Genomic DNA, 23,077 nt, shown 5'->3' with positions numbered 1-23,077 from the left:
CATTGGGTATTTGCTGACAATGGCCTGAGAACGTGCTACTTGCGAGTGGCCTGGCATTATCCGAGATGCTATCTATAGCATCTTTTTTGAGTCCACCCGGGCACTCACTGGGCCCCTGTCAGCCCTAACTGGAGCGACTCGGGACGGGCCATCCAATGAGGAGCTTGAGTGGCAAGACTATTGCACGAATCTGATTGTCGTGAAGCAGCAGATCATGAACAGGGGTGGGAAGTCGGTAGCGAGCTGGCTCCTAATCCTTTTCAGCGCTAGTGCTTCTTTGTTATTCAGTTCAAGATATTGACTATAGGCCATGTAGATTATGGAAGTAGTCCAAGTTAGTTCCTTCTTCTAGCTACACTTTAACCAACTCCCTCCTTTCAGCACTTAATATCAACCTGCAGATTCCCTCTCTTGCTTTTAAGGCTAGAAGAAAGCGTTGTGTGGCCAGTCAGTGTCCGCATCCCGAACCACAAAGGAGAGAGGGGTTTAGGCGGTTGAAGGGATAGATCTCACTCGTACTACAATTAGACATGCTAAATTGACAACAATATCATGACTTCGAACTACTGAACGCCGTTTTGGATTCTAATCCTCCATGCCAGTCTACACGTGATCAGCCAGATAAAAATGTGGGGGATAACTACACCACTCCACTCACTTTCTACCCCAAGTATCAATCGGTCAACCAAAATGTCCAAAAAAGAAGACTCGGACTCGGACGAATACTTCAACCTAGGGACTCACCACCGCAGTATAAGAAGCAATCACTCCGAGACCCAAAAATGGTTCAACCGTGGCCTAATCTGGGCATACGCATTCAACCACGAAGAATCAGCAACATGCTTCTCGCGCGCCATCGCGCTGGACCCAGACTGCGCAATGGCCTACTGGGGCCTTGCGTATGCCATCGGTCCGAACTATAATAAACCGTGGGAGTTTTTTGATGAGAATGAGCTGAGTAATGTCGTTAGAAGGGGATATGTTGCTGCTAGAAATGCTGCGGCTGTTCTTGAGAATGATAATACTGGTTCCGCGGTTGAGAAGGCGCTTGTCAGCGCTATTCAGTCTCGATATCCGGATGAAGTCCCTTCGAAGCCGTGTTCCGCATGGAATATGGATTTCGCATCGGCTATGAAATCCGTCTACGAATCTTTTCCACACGACCTGGATGTGATAACCATCTACGCTGACGCGCTTATGAACACGCATCCATGGACGCTATGGGATCTCCACACTGGCACTCCCACAGACGGTGCACCAACACTCCAAGTCAAGAAGCTTCTCGATCGCGCATTGGCACTAGAAGGCGCACTCCGCCACCCAGGTCTGCTACACTTATACATCCATCTAATGGAGATGTCACCATCCCCCGAATCGGCGCTCCCCATAGCCGACCATCTCCGCGGCCTCGTCCCTGATGGAGGACACTTGCATCACATGCCCACTCACCTCGACATGCTCTGTGGACAATACCAGCGGGCTATCGACTCGAACTCGGCGGCTATCGCTGCCGACGAGAGGTATGTCACTCAGATCGGGGCGAAGAATTTTTTATACCCTCTATCGAGCACATAATTATCATTTCCGCGTTTATGCGGCTATGTTCTCGGCGCAGTACCGAGTCGCGTTGGATACGGTCTCGCAGCTTGAGGCAGCTATTCCGGATGATTTGCTCAAGGTTAAGTCTCCGCCTATGGCGGACTGGCTAGAGGCGTTTCTATCGCTGCGGGCTCATGTCTTGATTCGGTTTGGACGGTGGGATGATATTATCATGAACCTGCACCTCCCAGATAACAATCCGTCCCTCTACTGCACAACTACAGCAATAGCCCACTACGCAAAGGGAATAGCCTTCGCGGCGACAGGCAACATCGAAGCAGCGGACCACCAGCGCCATCTCTTCCAGACAGCCGTGCTCCAAGTTCCCGACTCGCGAACGCTGTTCAACAATAAATGCATCGATATCCTAGCTATCGCTCAAGAAATGCTAGACGGAGAAATCCACTATCGACGCGGTGCCATCGAGGCCGCATTTACGCACCTCCGACGCGCAATCCATCTCGAAGATAACCTCCCCTACGACGAGCCGTGGGGCTGGATGCAGCCTACTCGGCATGCCTATGGCGCGCTGTTACTAGAGCAGGGGCGCATCCAGGACGCGCTGGATGTATACCTCGCCGATCTGGGGGATACGGATGTTTTGCCGAGAGCAATGCGCCATCCTGATAATGTGTGGTCTCTCCATGGGGCGCGTGAGTGTTTGCGCAAATTGGGGCGCGAGGAGGAGGCGGAAAAGATGGAGGGGAGGTTGGCTGTTGCGGGCGAGAAGGCGGATGTGCCTGTTGAGGCGTCTTGTTTTTGTCGCCTTGGAAGTGGGAGGAGGGCAGGTTTAAGGTGTGAGGGTTTGGGTGAAGGTGAGGGGTGTCATTGACGTGATCATGTAGGCGTCGTATATATATATGCTCTGTATATGGGTGGTAGATAGGGAGACAGCCATGCTGCATGTAAAACCAGAATCAATTCAGTGGATGAGTCCAGAGTTACAGGTAGATAGGGACTTGTTGTGAAGATACTATGAGGATGGTAGAGAAGAGACCCTACCCTAGCGGACGATCTACGGTAGTTAGGGCACCACCAACATTGTTCACGTCACCCCCTACTCCAACTATACATATTTTATGTATTTCAGTCCAATCCAGAACGGAGATTAATGTTTGAATTGATCAGCCGATTATGTATCTAGGCTAGAGTAAGGTAGTGCAAGATTCCCTCGGTGGCTGGGCCGCATTCCTCGCGCGGGCCGGGGTCGACTTGGACACAACACACGACCTGAATCAAGATCAAATCCCGGGGTATTCAGTATTCAGTATTCAGATCCTCAGTAAATAATGAACCATATCTTTTGGTTTAGGCGATGAACATACATACCGCGCCAGAACCAAGTCATGTGCGGGCGATTTCTCGCGCCGCCTGTGCTTGGAATGATAGAGGAATGAATCCCGCGAAGGGGGGGGGGGGGGGGGTAAGAACTGGATACAATCTCCAGAATCGAAGATTCTGAGTGCACTGAGAGTCAACCTGGGTATTATTTGATCCTGTAGGTAAGTGTGTTCTTTCTGTCCTCTCCTCTGTTGGGGATCCGACTGAATCTCTCCGTTTGTATCGGTCAGTACGCCATTCCATACCGAATCTGCTTTCACCTCACCCTCGGCGCGCGAATTCAGTTCCCCAGATGACCAAGATCAAAATGAAGCTGATGCAAATGCTTCCCGAGGGGACGGTGTTTGTCGCGTTCATCCTCACGCTCCTGTGTCTCTTCGCCGGCACGCAGAGGAACCTCCTCGACTCCGCTAATATCATGACAGTAAGCTTAAATCTGTACCTTTTAGCTAGATAGATGCCCCTAATGACGATGGCAGCTCTACACCCCCGAAGAAGGCTCCAGCGCTCACAATTTCTACTCGGTGCATCTCATGTCGTACTGCCAGGGAACCCTGGGAACCATTGATCCCGGCGTCCCCGGGGTCACGCGCAACGTGACGTCCTGCTCGAGCCGCACGATTCTCTTCTCATTTGACCCGACGCAGGCGTGGCCGAAAGAGATCACACAGGGGCCCGCGCTGGAATGGCCGCGGGTGATCAGCGACGACTTTCAGGCGTTCCGGCTGACCAGCCGCGCGATGGCCGTGCTCTACTGCATCGCGGTTGTTGCGATGGGCGGGATGCTTCTGGTACGAGTCTGGGCGTTTCTGTCGCCGAATAAGCAGCAGCATGTGTTGGAATTGCCGTTCATGCTGGTGAGTGACCTCTGCCACGAAGAACTGGGGTCATGCTGACAGGACACGACGGTCATACAGCTGGGCGCGCTCAGCCTCAGCATCGCCTCGATCATCGCGACCGTTTTGGCATTTGAGTTTGTCGCCTTGATTAATGCGCACGGCAAGGGGTCGAACGTCTCTGCGGAGTACGGAGACAAGTTCCTCGGCATGACCTGGGCGGCGGTGTCCCTGTTGATCGTGGGCAGCGCCGCCAAATTCCTGACGATGTTCGGCAGTGGTCAGCAGACCGTAACCGCAGCACCCGCAAAGGATACCGAGGAAGGGTAAGCCAAGGAAAGGCTGCTGCGAGCTGTGGCAGCACGAGAGAGAAAAGAGAAGATGTCACTGCTACCTCCGACGGATTGAACGACCAATCCGCGGGGGGGCGGGATGCACGAAATTGGGAATCCGGCGAGTTATTTGCCAGCAACGGGCTGCACCCGGACCAATCTGGGGCGGACAGGGGGAAGTAAGCGCTGGGGGGAGAGGGGAAACGGGGACACGATGTACATACGCTGATTCGTGAATGCGCGATAGAAAGCAATGGAAGAACTGTGCTCCGAAGCATCGCACGGATGGAACGATAAAGCCTCGGCCTCGATGCGACTAGCGGGAAAGGATGGGTCCAGACTGGGACAAAACAAGGTCCCAACGACCGGTCTCTGTCTGTCGTCACCATGATGGACAGAGCGATGCGCGAGGAGATGTAGACCAGTAGTTTCTTTCTGGGACTATGCTCTTGCGAGTGTTTTCTTTTGGGCCTGAACGTGCCCAATGTAGGGCAGACGTGGTCGTGGGTGGCGCACCTATCCCCGGTTATGACCGGCACTGCGGCTGGCTTGTCCCACTAAACCCAGAATCGCCCAGGGGCTTTGGCCTGCGCACCATTGAGATTGAGCGTCCCTCAGACAGCTGGAGACGGAATTTCCCGGGCGTAATCAGCATGTTTGCCGGTGAGAGTATGAGGATGATACGCGGTGTCAGGAGCATTGTAGACAGTCTACTGCACTCCGGAGTGGGTCTCTCCGAGTATAGATGTGCTATTGTCCAGTGAGAAGTATAGGAGAGGAAATGAGGTTGCACGGACTGTCCAGAGTAATCCTAATAATCGATAGTGAGAATAATAATAATAATAATATACCTCAAAATGATGATGCGTGCGACGTGCCACCAAACAAGGCGGAGCGAACTTCCGTGGGGAGGGGACCGAGTCGATGAAGTCATCGTCGGAAGGCACCACACTTGTTAAATACCTCTTCTCCTCCGTTCTTCCCTGTTCTACTCAATACATTCACCACTCACTCTCTGTCTCTTCTCTCCTCTCCTCTGCTCTCCTCTACTCATCTCACACTTATTGCCCTTTCTGTTGGTCCACCCAACAACCAATTACACCCACGTCATACGTCAACCCTAAACTATACACTTTCTCACCATGGGCAAGAAAGCTATCCACTTCGGCGGCGGCAACATCGGCCGTGGCTTTGTTGCCGAATTCCTGCACACTGCCGGTTACGAAGTCGTCTTCGTCGATGTTATGGACAATATCATCAACGCCCTGCAGACTCAAAAGTCCTACCAGGTCACCGAGGTCAGCGAGGACGGCGAGACCACCAAGACTATCACCAACTACCGCGCCATCAACTCCAAGACCCATGAGAGCGACGTCATCCAGGAGATCTCCACCGCCGACGTGGTCACCTGCGCCGTGGGGCCCAACGTGCTCAAGTTCATCGCCCCCGTCATCGCCAAGGGCATCGACCTGCGCACCATGCCCAAACCGCTGGCCGTGATTGCCTGCGAGAACGCCATCGGCGGCACCGACACCCTGCGCAAGCACATTGAAGAAAAAACCGACGCGCAGCGCCTCACGAGCATGGGCGAGCGCGCCCAGTTCGCCAACTCCGCCATCGACCGCATCGTTCCCGCGCAAGCACCTGACAGCGGCCTGAACGTGCGCATCGAGAAGTTTTACGAGTGGGTCGTCGAGCAAACCCCCTTTGGCAGTGTCGGCCACCCGGATATCCCCGCCATCCACTGGGTTGATAACCTGGAGCCTTACATCGAGCGCAAGCTGTTCACCGTCAACACCAGCCACGCCACGGCCGCGTACTACGGCTACTATGCCGGCAAGAAGACCATTGCGGACGCACTGAAGGAGCCCTTCATCCGGAATCAAGTCCGCGATGCACTCAAGGAGACCGCTTCGCTGATCACCGCCAAGCACGAGATCTCGGCGCAGGAGCAGCAGGACTATGTCGACAACATTGTCAGCCGCATCTCCAATCCCTACCTGGAAGATAGCGTCGAGCGCGTCGGCCGCGCGCCCATGCGCAAGCTGTCCCGCAAAGAACGGTTCATTGGGCCTGCCGCGCAGCTGGCTGAGCGGGGAATGAAGTTCGATGCGCTGTTGGGCTCGGTTGAGATGGCGCTCCGCTTCCAGAACGTCCAGGACGATGCCGAGAGCGCTGAGCTGGCCAAGGTCCTGAAGGAGAACTCACCGGCTGATGCAACAGCCTTGTTGACGGGTCTGGAGCGCACCCACCCACTGTTCCAGCCTGTCCTGAAGGTGGTCGCTCACGTACAGTCAGAGTCCAAGGAGACCGGCCAACCGCGCATTTGAGGAGAGTTGCTGAACTGTTTTTTTATTCTTATTTTTTGTATTACACACACACGGAATTCGCATGGAATATGGCGCGACAGGGCACTGGGAGGACCAGGATATGACTTACGACTTGTAGTATGAATAGCAATGCAATGCAGTGCAATGCACTTTAACTAGCCTCAACACTTGACAGTAGTCCTGAACAGTATAGTAGAAAGACAAACCCTTATATCCAGATATTTACAACTTACTATCCCGCCAAACAGGCTTCCTCTTCTCCACAAACGCCCTCAATCCCTCCTTCAAATTCTCCCCTTCATTCAACCTCTTCACCCAAGTATCTGCCAACATACTCGTAGCCTCCTCAGCCCCAATCCCCTCCCACCCCAACTTAATCCCCTCACGACTAACAAGCACAGCATCGGGACTATTCTCCGCAATGAGCGCCGCGACCTCCACAGCCCTGGCAACTACCTTCTCCCTCACCGCATCCTCATTTTTTCCAAGGTCAGTGGTATCAACGACCTCGTTAACAAGCCCCCACCTCTCCGCCTCGCTCGGCAACACATTCCGTCCCGTAAGCGCCATCTCCATCGCACGCTGCTTGCCAACCGTTCGCACAAGCCGCGTCAGTGCCCCCGCCAGCGCGACAACTCCACGCTTTACTTCCGGGAGCCCGAAGACTGCGTTCGAGGATGCAATTACCAGGTCGCTGTTGACGATCATTTCTGTGCCGCCGCCGAAACAGAGCCCGTTGACGGCGCAAATTACCGGTTTGCGGCCTTTGCGCCGGGAGAGACCCCCGAATCCGGTGCCTGGTTGGGTTCTGCTTTTGTTGTTGGTGGCGGATGTATTCCATTCTATATAGGCCGCGGTTTTGATTAGTATATTCATGTCTTGGAACTAGCCAACCGTGGCCTTCGTCGAGAGGGAAAGGGAAAGAGAAAAAAAAAAAGGTAGTAGTGGTTCATACCCTTCAAATCAGCCCCCGCGCAGAAAGCCCGCCCCATCCCCGTGAGAATGCCCACGCGTACAGCGGGCTCGGCGTCCATCCATTCCCAAACGGCATGCAGATCGGCATGGCCCTGCGAGTTGATGCAGTTTAGGGAGCGCGGTCGGTTGAGCGTTACCAGGAGGACATGGGGTGCGGGGAAGGAGAGGAGGGCGTGTTGGGGGGTTGGTGGGGGATTGGTGAAGGAGGGCATCTTGAGATTGTATTTTAGCGTTGGATTGGGTTGGAGACTGATGGGAGTGGTGTAGGGAGGATAGCAGGGTCTTGTGAAGTGTTTGTTGTAAAGAAGAGGTTGATGATACTGAAAATGCGGGGACAATGCCGAGGAAATACCGAGGCTAATGCGGAGAAGTGTTGGGCGGGAGTGGGTGCAGAGATGGGTTTCATGGTTGAACCGCAGCTCTGATTGGCAAGTCTATTTGATACTAATGGAAGAGCTTGGTAGCTATGTCACATCGAATCGCTGATTTATAGACTGTATAGTTGATTATTGTATGTCTCCAGTGCCTTGGCACCTCTCTGCATCTATGCTATACAACACCGTCGCTTTTATTTGTACACGTTATTCACCTCCCTCCCCATCAACTCAATATTCTGCCGCTGGTCACTCAACTCCGACGGCCTAGAGTTACTATTCATAAGACGCGACTGGGGACTCCCCCCGTATCCCGGAGGGGGGGCAGTCGCAGCCACCATCAAAGCCTTGGACAATTTGTTCGCGCGTTTGCGTTCCCAGAAGGCCCATAATAGCGACGCCATAGCTATAAGGCCGAGTGGGATACCCAGTCCTGCGCCGATGGCTACGTCATGGGAGGTGCTTGTGGAGGAGGAGGAGGTGGGGGTGTTGGTGGTTGTATTCCCAGAAAAAGAGGTGGAAGAGTTGGATGCTGAAGATGTAGATGGCGCAGATAGAGAAGAGACATTCGCAAGAACAGCGCGGCCGGGGAGAATACTCGCGTCGTTGAGCTGGAAGGCGTCGTACTCGTACGGACAGACGATTCTATCGCCATCGATCACCGGCGTTCCGCAGCAATACGTGGCGACGCCGTCCTCGAAAGCGAGGTTGATGATGGAGCAGCCCATAGTACTGAATTCTTTCTCCTCTTTTCCATTTTTCATCTGTTAGTATTTCGCAAATCGAGTTGGATGTGACAGTAGGAAGGATATAACATACGGCAATACGACGGGCACCCCGATGCCCAGCTGTCGCTCGTACAAGACCCGCGAGAGAGAACGTACGGCTGGAGCACGTCCATGCAATATCCATTCGACAGACAGATATCATCTGTGCCGCAGCACCAGGAGACTTCATCGCTTGTGCAGGGGACAGTTCCCGGAGCAGGCTGGCCGTTAGGGAAGTAGCATGTTCGCGTGTCGGACATGGTCAACCGTGGTGTGGACCAGTAACTATGACAAGGCGCGCTCGAGATAAGGGACGGATCGAGGCTGAAAAGCCTTTTTCAACTTCGAGAGAACTTAAATAGGGGGAAGGAAGTTTGATTCCACTGCTCGCCGACGATCAGCGCTTCCAACCAACCACTCAATCTGGCCGTAATGCCCCTCTTCTTGGATCGGGGTGGTGTTGCAGTCGTTACTATGTGGCCGGAGGTGTGAGATCTTTTTTAGCCTTAAAAATAACCCCCTTCCTTAGAGGAGATTTCTATTTCCATCTGCCTGAGGGGCGGGTCAGCCGCGCATCCGGGCGCTGGCCCCCACTCGCTATTCAAACAGGGTCCGATTGATGGCGGAGCACGCTAGAGTGTTGATCGTCGGGAGCCCGGTTGTTGATTGGGCAAGCCTGAAGCTGAGGTGGTGTATTTTGACACGACAACCAAACTCAATGCCCTGGGTGAATCAGAGAGCTCAACTTGGGAGTGGACTAGGGCAACCCAATTTTATATAGTGAACAAAGCATTGTTTATCAAGAGATATGAGTAATATATATACAGTAATACAGTAGCCCCAGCAGGAGTGAAACTTGGCGACCTAAATTGAGATTGAAATCGAAATCGATATTGGGGTATTTTGATCGAGCCCTAGGGGTATATATGGCCAATCCATCTCGAATGTGTATCTCGAAACCTGCCTCGAAATCCGAAAACCTAGGCGGATGTTCTGGAAAATGTACAGGGCCAGATTCAGACATGACTTTGATCAAGGAGGCGTGCGTTACTTCGAACCTACACCAAACGACTCGCAGGAACCCATGGCGGTGCTTCAATTCGTATTGCCTCATCGAGGATGATGGCCATGCTACCGTGACTGACTTCCCTGCTCTTATTTCTCTGCCTGTAACATAGACCTACAAAGAACATCCTTCTTACGCTCACTTCAATACACCCATGACACAGATACACGACTACAATCCCAAGAGTAGTTTTCATTCATCACAGGACACAGGATATCTGTCAACACGATTGACACCGCCAGCCCATAAGACCCCGAAAACGCCGTAGACACACTCAAAAGCCGCTGTCCGAAAAGAAAAAAAAAAGCCAGAGAAGGATATAAACACGAGGAAAGTCATTAACTATGCCTTGTTGATCCATCCACTGTGCACCATGAAGTCGTAAATGCGGCTCGTCTTCGTGCTCTCGATCTGTAGACCGTTAAGTCAGTGATGAACATAAGCAGAGCAAAAGGACGACTCTCACCTTGCACATCGCCCGCGCGTCTTTCTTCTTTAGACTGCCGCCTTGCTTCATCGCCTCCTTCAATAGCGTATCCTTGACAACCAGGTACGGCTTCGGCATAAGGTGGAGCACATTGCATACTTCGACCTCCTCCTTGGTGAGGAGATGCATATCGGCCGCGCCGTCGCCATCCAATTTCCACGCCGGAACACCGCTCAGAGGCTGCACCACGTACTTGGTCTTGGCGGGTTGCGGAGCCGGCATCCCGTCGCCGTTGACGGCGAAGGCGCGATCGAAGTCGTTCAAGGGTAGGTCGCTGGGGTCGGGCTGCTTGTGCGGATTCGCCGCCTTCTGCAGTCGCAGCGGCAGCTCGGGCATCGTTAACTGACCCGCTGCCGATGTCTGGTCCAACTGCTGCGACTGTTTTGGTCGCGCGCTGGCAAAGCGGTCGAACGAGCCCTGGGGCAACAACCGCTGGACACGCTGCTGCTTGTCCTGCTCGTATTTCTCGCCCGTTTTCAAATCGCCAATCCCCATTTGCCGCCATTCTTGCAGTTGCGAAATGGCAAGGCGCAAGTTGTGCTCATACTCCAACCCCTTGTTCAAATCTTCAAAGTCTTTGCGGTTCATCATCCGTGCCAACGGCTTCGCCTTGTTGAGAAGCTCGCGTTCTTCCTTGGAGCGCTTCTTATCCTGCGCAGTGCTCTTCCGATATTCAAGCAGATTGTGCTCGAAGAGGATCTTCTTGCGCTCCGTACGCGCCGTGAGCCGCGAATTGTAGATATCGACCACCGTCATCTTGAGTTCGGTCTCCGGATCCATTTCGCCATCAGCGCCGATACCCGCCCCAGGCTCGAACGTCATATGCTGGACCGCCTCCTCTGCATCGTTCAAGAACTCGGTCTCGAACTCTAGACGACCAGGCATGTAGCCCTGCACCTCGTGGCAGGCCGGTACACTGGCAGTTGGTTTCTGCTTCGGTGTCGTTGGGGGTGCTGCCTTGGCAGCCTCCTTGCGCTCCTCAATGCGCCGCTTCTTGCGTGTCTGGAATTCCTCCTTGGAGATCGAGTCTTGGAGACTGGTGTCTTCCGGGTCTGCTCGGTCCGGTAGCGGGAAGTTGGAGCTGTTGATGTAGGTGTCGATGTAGTGGTCGCGTACTTCATCTTTGGTGCGGTAGCCGCCAATGTGGTCTGCGATGTCGGCCCACGAGCCTAGGCCGTAGATCTCCGCGCCTTCCAGAAGCAACAACTCCTCGTCCGCACCCCAGTCCTCCTGAAATATTGGGACGGAGTTTTGTTCGATGACATGGAATGGATGGGATTGCGGGTCGTGGTTCTTCGACTTCTCCCCCGCACCAAAGCAGGGGACGCAAAGGTCGTATTCATGGCAGTCGGGATGGGCGCACGAGATGCGAACCTAGCCCTCAGAGTCAGCATTTGGTGGTTCCGAATAACCATAAAACACTCACTGTTGATGTGACATCCACGGAGCACACGTCGCAATGGAATTTGGTGCCAGCCTCGGTGCCGCGCGAGGCGGTCTTCTTGCGTATTACTCCCATCGATCCTTGGGCCCTTTCATCCTCCACTGAGTCCGACGCCGTTGCGAAATCACAAACACGCCCTCCAGATGTCTGAGAGGGCACACAGAGGGAGTTGGGTGGCTTGGGAAGAGAGGTGCAAACGCGTGAGACGGGGAGGCGGACGGGTGGCCCGGGGTTAAGCTTCTCCGCAGTTCGGTGGCGTAGGGGTGAGGGCTCGGTGAGCGAGGGAATATTCAATGTTAATCGGTGTTGTTGGTAGTAGTTGGTCGGGGTAGTAATCGAGGAACAATGCAGTTGAGCGACTAAGCAATCAGGAATGGGACACTTCGGTTCAGCGTGTGGAGATGAAATGGTCGTTCCCCTTGGAAGTGGCGGTGCGGGCTGTGGCTGAGTCAGTGTCAACTGTGGCCTGAGGCATGATTAGTGCCTGAGGTGTCCGGTCCCTTCCCCTCTTCTCTCTTGTTTCTCAGTCTGTCTCCCTCCCTCCCTCTCTCTTTTCCACTTTCAGTTTCTTCCCCAGTCTCACTTGTTCGTCGATCCGGGGCTTGGATACCGTCTTTCGTCCTGCTGGTTGTGCCCTGACTAGCCGTGCCACTGTTTTGTGGTGCCTCCCTTCTTTTGTTGATTGCCACACTGGTGGGTTACTTGTGCCGTGGCTGTGGCGGCCTGCGCTATTTGGGGAAACTGAGATTAATTCGGGGTCGTCAGGAAGTCCACCCACCCTTCGCATTGCGGTCGGCACCATTCTGAAACCACTTACACCCTCCTCTTTCCATTCCCCTTGAGTCTTCCTCACACACCGCCACCATGTCCTGGAAGCTCACCAAAAGTATGTTCAGTTGGTCTCCCTATCTACCTACCTCGGGATCACGCTCCCTCCCCCCCCCCCCCTTCCAACGTGACGGTCTGGCATCGAGGCTAATACAATTTGTAAACTTATAGAATTGAAGGAGACCCATCTGGCTCCGTTGACGCAGACTTTCGGTCGGTCGTCGTCCACTTCGACCATTAAGGGTGATTCGAACGGTGGCGAAGAGACCATCACACCGGTACCCTCTCATTCCCCAGCGTGGCTTCGGCTACCTCATCAAACGGGATTGGTATGCTTTTCATGTCTCTTTTCTCCCCCAGTATCTAATGATGCCTTTTCTTAGCCGCTTCGGAGGCCCTTGTTTCACCCCCTGTGGCTCCCGTCAAACCCGGCATCCTCATCGTCACGCTCCATGAAGGACGCAACTTCTCTCTGTCTCCGCATTACCAGCAGATTTTCAATTCGCATTTCCAGAACAACTCATATGCACCGTCATCCTTGCGTCCCAGTACCTCCTCTTCGTCACACTCCGCCCATGGCCAGGCCGGTTCCTTTGCGCAGTCCAACCGACCGCAGTCCACCAGCGGAGGAATGAACAACGCACCGACTAGTCACGGCCGGTATTCAACCAAATATCTCCCATACGCCCTTCTGGATTTCGAAAAGAATCAGGTCTTTGTTGATGCCGTCTCGGGAACTCCTGAGAACCCTCTATGGGCCGGTGACAACACTGCCTTCAAATTCGATGTGTCCCGCAAGACTGAGTTGAATGTTCAGCTATATTTGCGAAATCCTGCAACCCGGCCTGGTGCTGGGCGCAGTGAGGACATTTTCTTGGGTGCGGTCAAGGTCAACCCCCGTTTCGAGGAAGCCCAGACCTTTGTGGAAGATCCGAAGTTGAGCAAGAAGGACAACCAAAAAGCAGCTGCAGCTCATGCAGAGCAGGAGCGTCATCTGGGTCAACTGGGTGCTGAGTGGCTGGAGATGCAGTTCGGCACTGGCTCGATCAAGGTTGGCGTCTCGTTTGTGGAGAACAAGCAACGCAGTTTGAAACTGGAGGATTTTGACTTGTTGAAAGTCGTGGGCAAGGGTAGTTTTGGCAAAGTCATGCAGGTCATGTAAGAGTTCCCCTCCCCTTCATCCCTATCAATTTTGATGCTTATCATTCCATCCCCTCAAACAGGAAGAAAGATACTGGCCGAATCTATGCCCTCAAGACCATCCGCAAGGCTCATATCATTTCACGATCCGAAGTCACGCACACGCTCGCCGAGCGATCGGTGCTTGCGCAGATTAACAATCCTTTCATTGTGCCATTGAAATTCTCGTTCCAATCGCCAGGGAAATTGTATTTCGTCCTGGCATTTGTGAATGGTGGCGAGCTCTTCCATCATCTCCAGAAAGAACAGCGATTTGATATCAACCGAGCGCGGTTTTATACCGCGGAGCTGCTGTGCGCTCTGGAATGTCTCCACGGATTCAAGGTTATCTATCGTGACCTCAAGCCGGAGAATATTCTTCTCGATTACACTGGACATATTGCTCTCTGTGATTTCGGCCTTTGCAAGCTGGACATGAAGGATGAGGACCGAACAAATAGTGAGTTTGGCCCTCTTTGTTCCATTCGGTCAAAACTAACCACAAGCAGCGTTCTGCGGCACTCCCGAGTACCTTGCCCCGGAACTTCTGCTGGGCAACGGTTACACAAAGACTGTGGACTGGTGGACACTGGGTGTTTTGCTCTATGAGATGCTGACAGGGCTACCGCCATTCTACGACGAGAACACCAACGAGATGTATCGCAAGATTTTGCAGGAGCCTCTGACCTTCCCCAGCAGCGACATCGTCCCTCCCGCCGCTCGAGATCTGTTGACCAGACTGCTGGACCGTGATCCCCAGCGTCGACTGGGCGCCAACGGTGCCGCGGAGATCAAGTCGCATCATTTCTTCGCGAACATCGACTGGCGCAAGCTTCTCCAGCGGAAGTACGAGCCCAGCTTCCGACCGAACGTGGTATGTGTCGTCTTCCCTTTCCTCTCAAATCACAAAGCTAACAGGCTCGCTCTAGGTGGACGCCCGTGATACAGAGAACTTCGACCGCGAATTCACCCAAGAGGCACCACAGGACTCGTATGTCGACGGCCCCGCCTTGTCGCAGACTATGCAGCAACAGTTCGCCGGGTGGTCGTACAACCGGCCGGTGGCCGGGCTCGGGGACGCAGGCGGCAGTGTCAAAGATCCGTCTTTTGGAAGCATCCCCGAGTAGAGTTTTTGATCAGAGTCAAATTAGATCCGAAAAAGAAAAAACAAATGATCAGTGTGCGGACAGGCCTTTCATCATAGAAACGAGTCTCCTTTGTACCGTGTGCTTGTTCTGCTTCACTCAGATATCACCACCAATCTGATCATTTTCCAAGTTTTTTGTTTGTTTCCCCTCTTGGGCTGTTGTCTCGTCTCATTAGGAGTGTGTGGCATCTTTTGGTCTCGGAGTCTCCTTTACACCCCCATTGCAACCAATTCATCTCCCTCTCCATTCATCTCACATTATACTGTTGTGCACTGCCCGCCCTTTTGGCAAAATGCACTGCGCCCCCTTGTCCGTCGATGTTCTCAAGCGATGATCATTGTCTTGCCCTTCTTTTCTGTCGCGATCTTCGCATTTTTCCCTCTAGGTGCGAGCGAGACATCCACTCTGTATTTTGGAAAAACATCAAAGATTGGTTTCTTTCTTTGCAATTGAGAATGCAATGCAATACATGACAATGCAATGCAATACACACAGGGTTCCGATCCGAATTTTCTGAGGCAATACATCTATAGAAGAAATATAGCAAGTCTACATACCTCGCACCTTCTCCCAAACATAAGTATGCAGCTGGGCAAATGCCAAACGAAATAGCAGAGGTCTCCGAATTGTTAGACTTGGCGACAGTTCTAGGGTTTTTGTTGATTTTGTGGGGAAAATAATGTCTGATAATCAACCAAGTCGGTTCCTTTTCTCGACTCTCCAAAGCCCAGCCTTCCACCCAGCCGGACAGATCGTCTCGGGTCTGAACCAAGGCAATGTATCCGTTGTCGTTAGGCATGGGCTCCCACATCAATTGTGACTTCCTTCCGCGCATGAGAAGGGCAATTTGCATTCGCGCCTTCCTACAGTCTCTTCAGCGTTCTTGTTTGACCGGCCATGGCAAGACCCGAAAAGCTGGGAACAATCTCCATACATTACTACCCCTATCAATGCTGGAAGCGCGGCGCATCTTCCGCTCGATTTGCTAGCAGCATGCCAATAATGCAATGAACCCGCCCCAGTAGATAGATGTTGAGAGGTTCTACGATGAGGGAGGCTATATATATCGAAAAGACAATTCCATCTGCTGTCACTGTGTGTATCTTTCTTATCTACCCAGTCTCAGGTCGTCCTCGCATCCCATGGAAGGAGACAGGTTGTAGAAAATTACAAAAACAGAAATAAGAAAACGAGAAACAGAAATGAAATAAATTGTTCGGATACACGTTAAAGACGCCGCTCGCAATTCAAGAATCAGACCGACTCTCATCAATCGGAACCAAAAACGCTCTCTAACAACAACACTCTAGCCTCTCAACCCAACCCAGCAATGACAAATTCAATTTTTTGTGCATCATTTACTCCGCCTCCACTGCAGCCGCAGCATCAAGATCAATCTCGGGGCCACCGTTGGCAGCGCTCGCGGGCTCGGCACCATCACCGTCACCGTTGACATCGATCAAAGACTCGGAAGAAGGTGGTTCCGGGACAACGATGCCCTCCTTCTCCAGACGGATGTACTCATCCCACTCCGGGAACAGGTCGTCGTCGGTGGAGATGACGTCCGGGGCACCGGGTGGGACGCCGATGAGCCGGGAGACCTTGGACTTGCCGCCCTGCTCAAGAGAAGAGCGCCACTGGACGACGAGGGCGGGGGCGCTGGTGGGCTTGTAGGTCTGGGCGAGGAGAACGGCCTCGGCGAGACGGTTTGTCTGGACGAGGAGGTCGAGGCAGCCATCGACATCGCCTAGCGACCAGAGCGTGGAGAAGGCGACGTTGTGCAGACCGGACTCTGAGGCTTGGGCGGCCAGCGCGCGGAGACCCTCGCGGTTGTTGCTGGCCGTGTGCAGCAGCAGAAGAGAACCGATGTCTTTGGCGTTGGTGAAACACTCCTGTGCCAAGGCTAGGTTCCACCCGGCCAGGGCGGCATCGCCAACGATTTTCCACTTGTGCTCGACATTCGCCTCGCGTGCGATCTGGAGGGCGGTCTCGAGGTCGTTGAGCGCGAGAGATAGGTCAAAGCGATGCTCTGGGTCGGTTGCAACCTCCAGAGCCATCTCTTTGTAACCTTGGCCTTCGAGGAAGCGGGCAATCTTGTTCTGTTGGTCCACGGGCACGTCCTTGAGCAGCTCGGCGGCCATTTCCATGTCGCCACGTAGCACCAGTGTCTGATACTCAACCATGCTGAGCGACAAACCAAAGGACATGACGTTGACGTCCTTGTCGGAGATGTAGATTCGGCCATCCCGGGGCAAGTAACCGAGGACATACATGGGCTGGTCGAAGTGAGAGATCGTGTAAGTCTGGTCACCCACGAGGTAGTTCAGGCGGTTCGTCGAGTTGGTATAGATGAAGCAGTCTCCAACCCACTCTCCGGTCCGAACAGACTCTTCGACGGTGGTGACGAGCTCGAAAGCCGACTCAACGCCATCTTCGTCGGCTTCTCCGTTGTTCAAGCCGTTGACGTAGTTCTCGCGCGAGAAGCGGAGGACGTGGAAATTGTCTTCACAGGCAAGAGTGACGAGCTCTCCAGACTCGGACCAGTAAACCTGTAGGAGAAACAGTCAGTTCGTCGCCTTTAGATATTCATAGGATCCAACAACTTACAGTCTTGGGGTCAGCTTCAATTCTCCGCACCAGGTTACCGGTCTCCCAGTCGAATAGACCAATGCCACCCTGGCCCTTCACACCGAGAAGGACACCGTCACTGAAAGTCTCCAAGTTAGTTAAATTCATCTAACGCACGATATTGGCTCACCTGAGTCCCTCTGCCTGGAAACCAACGTCAAGACCACTGCTCTGCTCCTTGAAGTTCTTGAAGATCTTGACGCTAGTCGTTGATTCGCGAATGGCGTAATCGTTGCTGTTGTCTTTCGATCCCCAAGCAAAGTCAAGGGCTTGGCCGAAGGCTTTGTTTCTCCAGGCCAAGGCGGTATAGATAATGTACTCTCCATCACCACAGACGGAGACGAAGCGTCCATTCGGCGAGTGTGACAGAGTCTGCGGGTATACCTCACAGTTACCCAGATCCTTGGTCGGCAGCGAAAGAGGCGTACCATCCTTCACACTGGAGTCACCGCCCTTGATAACTGTCGACACAACCTCGCTGTGTCTGGCCCAGATGAGCTTGCCGGATCCGTCCATCGAGACGGCGGGCTCTTCCCGACCCATCTTCACGACAACAGCACCGTCATCAAAGCCCATTGCGACGCCCTGGCGGCCCCGCTGGTAGGCAATACACCATGCTCGTTCCAGACCGTAGCTTAGTGACTGTTCCAGACGGTAGGTGTTCGCATGCCAGATCTTGATCGTTCCATCCTCAGAACCAGAGATGATGACGGGCAATTCGGGGTGGTAGCAAGCGAATGAGACATTGCTTGTGTGGCCCTCGAGGGTGGCGATGAGCGCTTTAGTTGTGTAGTCCCAGACCTTGACAGTCTTGTCATCGGAAGTGGTGAGCAGGTATGGCTTATCTGCCTGTGGGTAGTAGTCGACATGGTTAACACCCTTGGTTTCGTGAGCCTCCAGGGTGAAGTTGGCATGCGGAGAGCCAAGGTTCCAGATCTTCACGGTACGGTCCAAACAGGCCGATGCAAATGTGTTGGTATCCTTGGGGTTGATTGACATTCCCATCACATAGTGGCTGTGGCCCTCGAACACCTGAACGCACTTCCAGCCCTTCTCCCAGTCCCAGAGCTTGATTGTCATATCATCGGAGGCAGTGAGTACGAAGGGCTGGGTGGGGTGGACGGCAATGGAGCGGATGTAGTCAGGGTGGGCTTCGAAGGAGGTGATCTTTTCGGACGTGTTGTAGTTGTAGACTCGGAGCTGGTAGTCGTCGGAACCGCACACAATCCAGTTCTTGCGGGCAATGAATCGACCGGCGCGGACAGGGACATCCGTGAGTTCGAACGTTTTGATGATGGACTAGATATGAATGTGAGCTATGCTTTCAGTTGAAGTTGCGTCGCTCTCAACGCCTACCTGCGACTCATAAGACCAGATGTAGACGTGACCTGTGGCGGGTGCGTGGTTAGCCTCTTTGACATCTCGCAACAGCCACCTCGTGTCTAGAGCATACCGCTATACAAGGTTGTGAGGATCTAGAAAGGCATCGTTAGTTCTTGATGAATAAACCAGCGTTTCAAGATCATCTTACCCATGGCTCTGTAGGGTGGAAATCAATGCCCTTTACCCGCTCCGAGCGGGCAAAGAGCTGCCTCTGTACCAAACAATTCCTGTCAGCGACCGCTCCCAATCTGTGGATGCCTCAAAGGACAGCATGTTGTCCGGAGGGCACAACGCCGTCTGCCCTCCTGGCTGGTGGTCGGCGTACCTTGATGTCGAGCCGCATATTGTGTGAGGGGTGTGGGAGTTGAGGCGAGTGCGAGAGTGTGTGTGTGCGGCGTAGGCCTGCCAGAGGAAATTGCACGAGCCGCTCAGACAGCCCGGGAGTCGGGGGGAGGCAACTATCCTCAGGGAGAAGACGAGGGTGAAGAGGACAATTGCAAAGAGCACAACCTGAGAGTTGCTCAGGGACAACATTCAAGTACGACTGTGTCCACAACGCCAATGCGCCACCGCCTGCCGCTTACGGGCCCTCCCTCTAGCCATCCCCATCATCATCTACGGCGGGAAATATTTGTTTGAGATAAGTTGGCTTTACAGATTTAAATAAATTGGAACCATGGCAGGTGTATTCAAACAAAGGAACGTCTAATGGTTACAGCGTGGCCACCGGCGCTCAACTGCGCTCAAAGTAAGTCCACTGGCCCGGACGGGGCTTCTCCTCGAGTTCCTCCCACCTATGACCGGTTAGAACTTGTGCCAAATAAAAGACCAAGAGGGGACAGTTCCGACTCACACTTTTGACTGGTGCAGCTCATCAACAAGCTTCATCTCGGCCTCGGCGACTTGAATGACCTCCTCGATAAGACCAGCGCCAATCTGCTGTTCGATTTGGGAGATCCTGTACAATGTGAGTTCGCTGCTCGGTGGCTCGCCACCAATTAGCTGGGAAGGACTGCACATACTGTTCGGCCTCAAGAGCCGGCTCATTTTCCCACTTCGCAGCCGACCATACCTGCCCTTCTTGCCCTTCCTTCGCGCTCGACTCCTCGCGCTTCAATAGTTCAGCGGATTCCTCCGGGGTCAGAGCGGGATGCGAGATCGGACGGGTCATCTCTTCACCGTCCCACTCCTCGCCACGAGGGTTGTCGCTGCCATCCATTTCCTGGCGGGCAGCATATGCGAATGTGCCATCCTTGCGCTGGAGCTGAGCGAATCGCTCAGGCTCGGCTCCCACGGTCTGCTTCACCCGCGCCAGCCACTCCTCAAAGCCCGGGGGCTTCTGAGATTCCACAATCTGCAAACGATGGCGGGTCAATGCCTCGACCGATTGGCGGTAGGCGGAGTTGTCGGGAAACTCCTTCAGCTTCTGCAGGGTGTTTGTGTAGAGATAGATCAGAGTCGGGCGCGGGCTTGGGTGGGTGACCAGGCCGGTCAATCCGGTCGGAGCGAAGGGCTCCAGGTACCGGGGCTTGACATTGGCCAGCAGTCGAAGAGTAGACCGCATTGTGTGTGGTGGTGGTGATGTGGGATGGGGGTGGTGGTGGTGTAGGGAGACGAGGAAGTCGAGCCGCGCCCGGAACGGAAAAACCTGTTCCAGCGGCCAGGTGAGGCATTGCCCCCCTGCCTTTCTTTTCTCTCTGGACCAACACATCATTCGTTTCTGGGCTCTGCGCATTTCCGTTCTTCCGCTCTCAGGGTCCAGGGCATTCTCTCGAGTCTCTCTTCTCATTCTCTCCCCTGTGAGCCGACGCTCAGTTTTCGGCCCCCGCCCTCCAATGTGCCACCTGTAACGTTATTTCGCAATTCTCCTTTCCTCCTCGACCAGCGCCTCTCGTTTACCTCCCTTTTTCACGTTTTCCTCTCCCGCGAGGTCGATTCGTTGCCACGATGAGACCCTCATGGCTGGGGTGGTCCCTCTTCTCGCTGTTGGCCGTGCCTGCGTTGGCTTCGGTGGACAGCTCGTCAAGCTCAGATGGCATGCGCCTCTTCAAGAGGAAGTGGTCCGCTGAACCGAGTGGTCCTACAGAATTCAATGGCCTAGAAGTGCCTCCAATTAGAGAAATCAATCCGGACAACTTCAAGGAACTCACCAAAGAGGGTTACTGGTAAGCGACCAAACATCCCGCCATCTCAGAATATGTCTCACAAAGACCCAGGATTATCGAACACTTCTCGCCGTCCTGCCCTCACTGCAAGAGGATAGCCCCGGCTTTCCAGACCATGTATGAATTCTACTACGTGAGTTTCTTTGTTTGGGAAGTTAGGTGCAATCAGATGCTAATCCCCGATAGACCTCGAACCCCCTGTCCTCGTCTTCTACAAACTCTCTGGATACCAAGTCCCTGAACTCTTTTACCGGCTATTATGATCTCCGTTTTGGAAGGATGAACTGTCAGGCTTACGCAGATCTGTGCGTGGACCTCAAGATCGAATTCTATCCGACGTTTGCATTTTACCACGATGGCGAGCAGTTAGATAAGTACGTGGGCCCAAGGAACATGGAAGAAATCAGCAAATATGTTGAAGGCAAGCTCGAAGTGATCAAGCCTGGTTCTCGGCCTCCGGATGGCGTGAAGTTGCCAGAAGTTGGCGCGACCAGCATGGTTACGACGGAGGACTCGAAGGACTCGACGGAGGACCCAGATGATTATCTTGCCAGTGACAAATACCCTCGGCCGGGAATCAAAGCTTCTGAGAAGGACAACGAGCAGGTCCCCAAGATGGCTGCCGTGGATCTGGATTTGGATGCCGGAAAAGCTGGGACTGATAGCTCCAGCTCTGGTAGCTCAACTCCTCCCAAGAGCGTTGTTCCGAAGCCCAAGGGACCGCCTCCCAACCCGCAGGGTATCTCTGTTGCGCTCACCGCAGAGAGCTTCCAGAAGCTTGTAACGACGACTCAGGATCCGTGGTTTATCAAGTTTTACGCCCCATGGTGCCCTCACTGTCAGGCTATGAATCCGAACTGGCAGCAAATGGCCAAAGAGATGAAGGACACCCTCAACATCGGTGAAGTCGACTGCACGGTTGAGAGCCGTCTCTGCAGCGATGCCCGCGTCTCGGCTTACCCGACGATGTACTTCTTCCGTGGCGGTGAAAGAGTCGAATACACCGGGCTGCGTGGCCTGGGAGACCTCCTCTCATACACGAAGAACGCCGTGGCCGTCCAACACGGCATCCAAGACGTTGACGCGATTAGCTTCAAGGAACTGGAGGCGACCGAAGAAGTCTTGTTCTTGTACTTCTACGACCATGCGACAACATCGGAGGATCTCAAGGCTATGGAGCGTTTGACTCTCAGCCTGGTGGGACACGCCCGGATCGTCAAAACCAGCAGTGCCGCTTTGGCAGAGCGATTCAAGATCCATACCTGGCCTCGTCTTCTCGTGGTCCGCGATGGGCGACCGAACTACTACAATGCCCTCGCTCCCAAGGACATGCGAGACTTTCGGCAGGTTCTGTCGTGGATGCAATCCGTCTGGCTGCCCATCGTCCCCGAGCTGACGGCATCGAATGCCCAGGAGATCATGGATGGCAAGTTCGTGGTTCTTGGCATTTTGAGCCGTCGCCGCTCCGATGATTTCACTCAGTCCCGCCGGGAACTGAAGGAAGCTGCTCTGGAGTGGATGGACAAGCAGGTCCAGCTGTTCCAGCTTGAACGATCCGAACTCCGTGATTCCAAGCAGCTGCGTATCGAAGAGGCCGAGGACCGGAATGACCAGCGCGCTCTGCGATCTGCCAAGCAACAGCGCATCACAATCCGCGAGGATGATAAGAAGGCAGTGTCCTTTGCATGGGTGGACGGCGATTTCTGGGAGCGCTGGCTGCGCACGACCTACGGTATTGACGTGGAAAATGGCGACCGCGTGATTATCAACGATGAAGATGTAAGTGTCCGTCTAGAACATGTGTGGGCAGTTCCTGAACTAATTCATTCCCAGAATCGCCGCTACTGGGATACCGCATCGAGCGGTGCGACTATCATGGCCTCGCGTACCTCGATCCTCGAGACCATTCCGCTGGTGATTGCTTCTCCTCCGAAGCTCTCCCCCAAGTCCACGGTTGGTACCTTCGAGACCATCTTCTTCCTGACTCGGTCTTCCCTTGGTAGTCGTCGCATCCTCTTCTTCGCCCTGGTTGTCGTCGCAGTGGCCGTGGCGGTCCTCTTTGGTCGTGGACGCCTCTTGAGACGTGCTGGGTTAGGCCGCGGTGGCATCCTGGGCAACCCTAACGGCGGCTTCTTCCACTTGGACGGTAAGGAGGGCCTGCTGAATGGGGGGTCGACGGACAAGGTCGACTGATG

The 23,077-nt window shown here is 53.9% G+C and overlaps 10 protein-coding genes across 10 annotated transcripts; 5 read left to right on the top strand and 5 right to left on the bottom strand.

Annotated features, from left to right (window-relative positions):
- Positions 1-690: 690 nt before the first annotated feature.
- On the top strand, positions 691-2,431 carry N7510_009888 (tetratricopeptide repeat protein; the record flags this gene model as incomplete). Its single annotated transcript, XM_056981813.1, has 2 exons — positions 691-1,520; positions 1,546-2,431. The coding sequence occupies 2 exons, from the start codon at positions 691-693 to the stop codon at positions 2,429-2,431; spliced, it is 1,716 nt and encodes a 571-aa protein (XP_056829649.1).
- Positions 2,432-3,232: 801 nt separating this feature from the next.
- On the top strand, positions 3,233-4,106 carry N7510_009887 (SUR7/PalI family protein; the record flags this gene model as incomplete). The annotated part of the gene is made up of 3 exons (XM_056981812.1): positions 3,233-3,364; positions 3,420-3,797; positions 3,840-4,106. 3 exons carry the CDS (start codon positions 3,233-3,235, stop codon positions 4,104-4,106), a joined length of 777 nt encoding a protein of 258 aa, XP_056829648.1.
- A 1,144-nt stretch (positions 4,107-5,250) lies between these two features.
- Positions 5,251-6,438, top strand: N7510_009886 (mannitol-1-phosphate 5-dehydrogenase; the record flags this gene model as incomplete). The annotated part of the gene is made up of 1 exon (XM_056981811.1): positions 5,251-6,438. One exon carries the CDS (start codon positions 5,251-5,253, stop codon positions 6,436-6,438), a length of 1,188 nt encoding a protein of 395 aa, XP_056829647.1.
- A 222-nt stretch (positions 6,439-6,660) lies between these two features.
- N7510_009885 (enoyl-CoA hydratase/isomerase family protein) lies at positions 6,661-7,625 on the bottom strand (the record flags this gene model as incomplete). The annotated part of the gene is made up of 2 exons (XM_056981810.1): positions 6,661-7,280; positions 7,394-7,625. 2 exons carry the CDS (start codon positions 7,623-7,625, stop codon positions 6,661-6,663), a joined length of 852 nt encoding a protein of 283 aa, XP_056829646.1.
- Positions 7,626-7,981: 356 nt separating this feature from the next.
- N7510_009884 (uncharacterized protein) lies at positions 7,982-8,814 on the bottom strand (the record flags this gene model as incomplete). Its single annotated transcript, XM_056981809.1, has 2 exons — positions 7,982-8,535; positions 8,607-8,814. The coding sequence occupies 2 exons, from the start codon at positions 8,812-8,814 to the stop codon at positions 7,982-7,984; spliced, it is 762 nt and encodes a 253-aa protein (XP_056829645.1).
- A 1,148-nt stretch (positions 8,815-9,962) lies between these two features.
- On the bottom strand, positions 9,963-11,626 carry adaB (chromatin-binding transcription regulator ADA2; the record flags this gene model as incomplete). Its single annotated transcript, XM_056981808.1, has 3 exons — positions 9,963-10,031; positions 10,087-11,481; positions 11,534-11,626. 3 exons carry the CDS (start codon positions 11,624-11,626, stop codon positions 9,963-9,965), a joined length of 1,557 nt encoding a protein of 518 aa, XP_056829644.1.
- A 789-nt stretch (positions 11,627-12,415) lies between these two features.
- Positions 12,416-14,685, top strand: N7510_009882 (serine/threonine-protein kinase; the record flags this gene model as incomplete). The annotated part of the gene is made up of 5 exons (XM_056981807.1): positions 12,416-12,437; positions 12,763-13,537; positions 13,603-14,018; positions 14,068-14,432; positions 14,488-14,685. The coding sequence occupies 5 exons, from the start codon at positions 12,416-12,418 to the stop codon at positions 14,683-14,685; spliced, it is 1,776 nt and encodes a 591-aa protein (XP_056829643.1).
- Positions 14,686-16,064: 1,379 nt separating this feature from the next.
- N7510_009881 (coatomer subunit beta') lies at positions 16,065-19,060 on the bottom strand (the record flags this gene model as incomplete). The annotated part of the gene is made up of 7 exons (XM_056981806.1): positions 16,065-17,255; positions 17,314-17,413; positions 17,465-18,633; positions 18,691-18,722; positions 18,788-18,809; positions 18,866-18,928; positions 19,043-19,060. The coding sequence occupies 7 exons, from the start codon at positions 19,058-19,060 to the stop codon at positions 16,065-16,067; spliced, it is 2,595 nt and encodes an 864-aa protein (XP_056829642.1).
- A 390-nt stretch (positions 19,061-19,450) lies between these two features.
- Positions 19,451-20,281, bottom strand: N7510_009880 (complex I NDUFA5 subunit family protein; the record flags this gene model as incomplete). Its single annotated transcript, XM_056981805.1, has 3 exons — positions 19,451-19,511; positions 19,571-19,675; positions 19,740-20,281. The coding sequence occupies 3 exons, from the start codon at positions 20,279-20,281 to the stop codon at positions 19,451-19,453; spliced, it is 708 nt and encodes a 235-aa protein (XP_056829641.1).
- A 383-nt stretch (positions 20,282-20,664) lies between these two features.
- On the top strand, positions 20,665-23,075 carry N7510_009879 (putative disulfide isomerase; the record flags this gene model as incomplete). Its single annotated transcript, XM_056981804.1, has 4 exons — positions 20,665-20,882; positions 20,934-21,015; positions 21,069-22,661; positions 22,716-23,075. The coding sequence occupies 4 exons, from the start codon at positions 20,665-20,667 to the stop codon at positions 23,073-23,075; spliced, it is 2,253 nt and encodes a 750-aa protein (XP_056829640.1).
- Positions 23,076-23,077: the final 2 nt, after the last annotated feature.

This window comes from Penicillium lagena (assembly GCF_028827675.1).
Source record: "Penicillium lagena strain IBT 129212 chromosome Unknown utg000007l_segment0_segment0, whole genome shotgun sequence".
NCBI lineage: Eukaryota > Fungi > Ascomycota > Eurotiomycetes > Eurotiales > Aspergillaceae > Penicillium > Penicillium lagena.
Note: the sequence above shows the minus strand (reverse complement) of the source record. Positions and strands in the feature narration are given on the sequence as shown.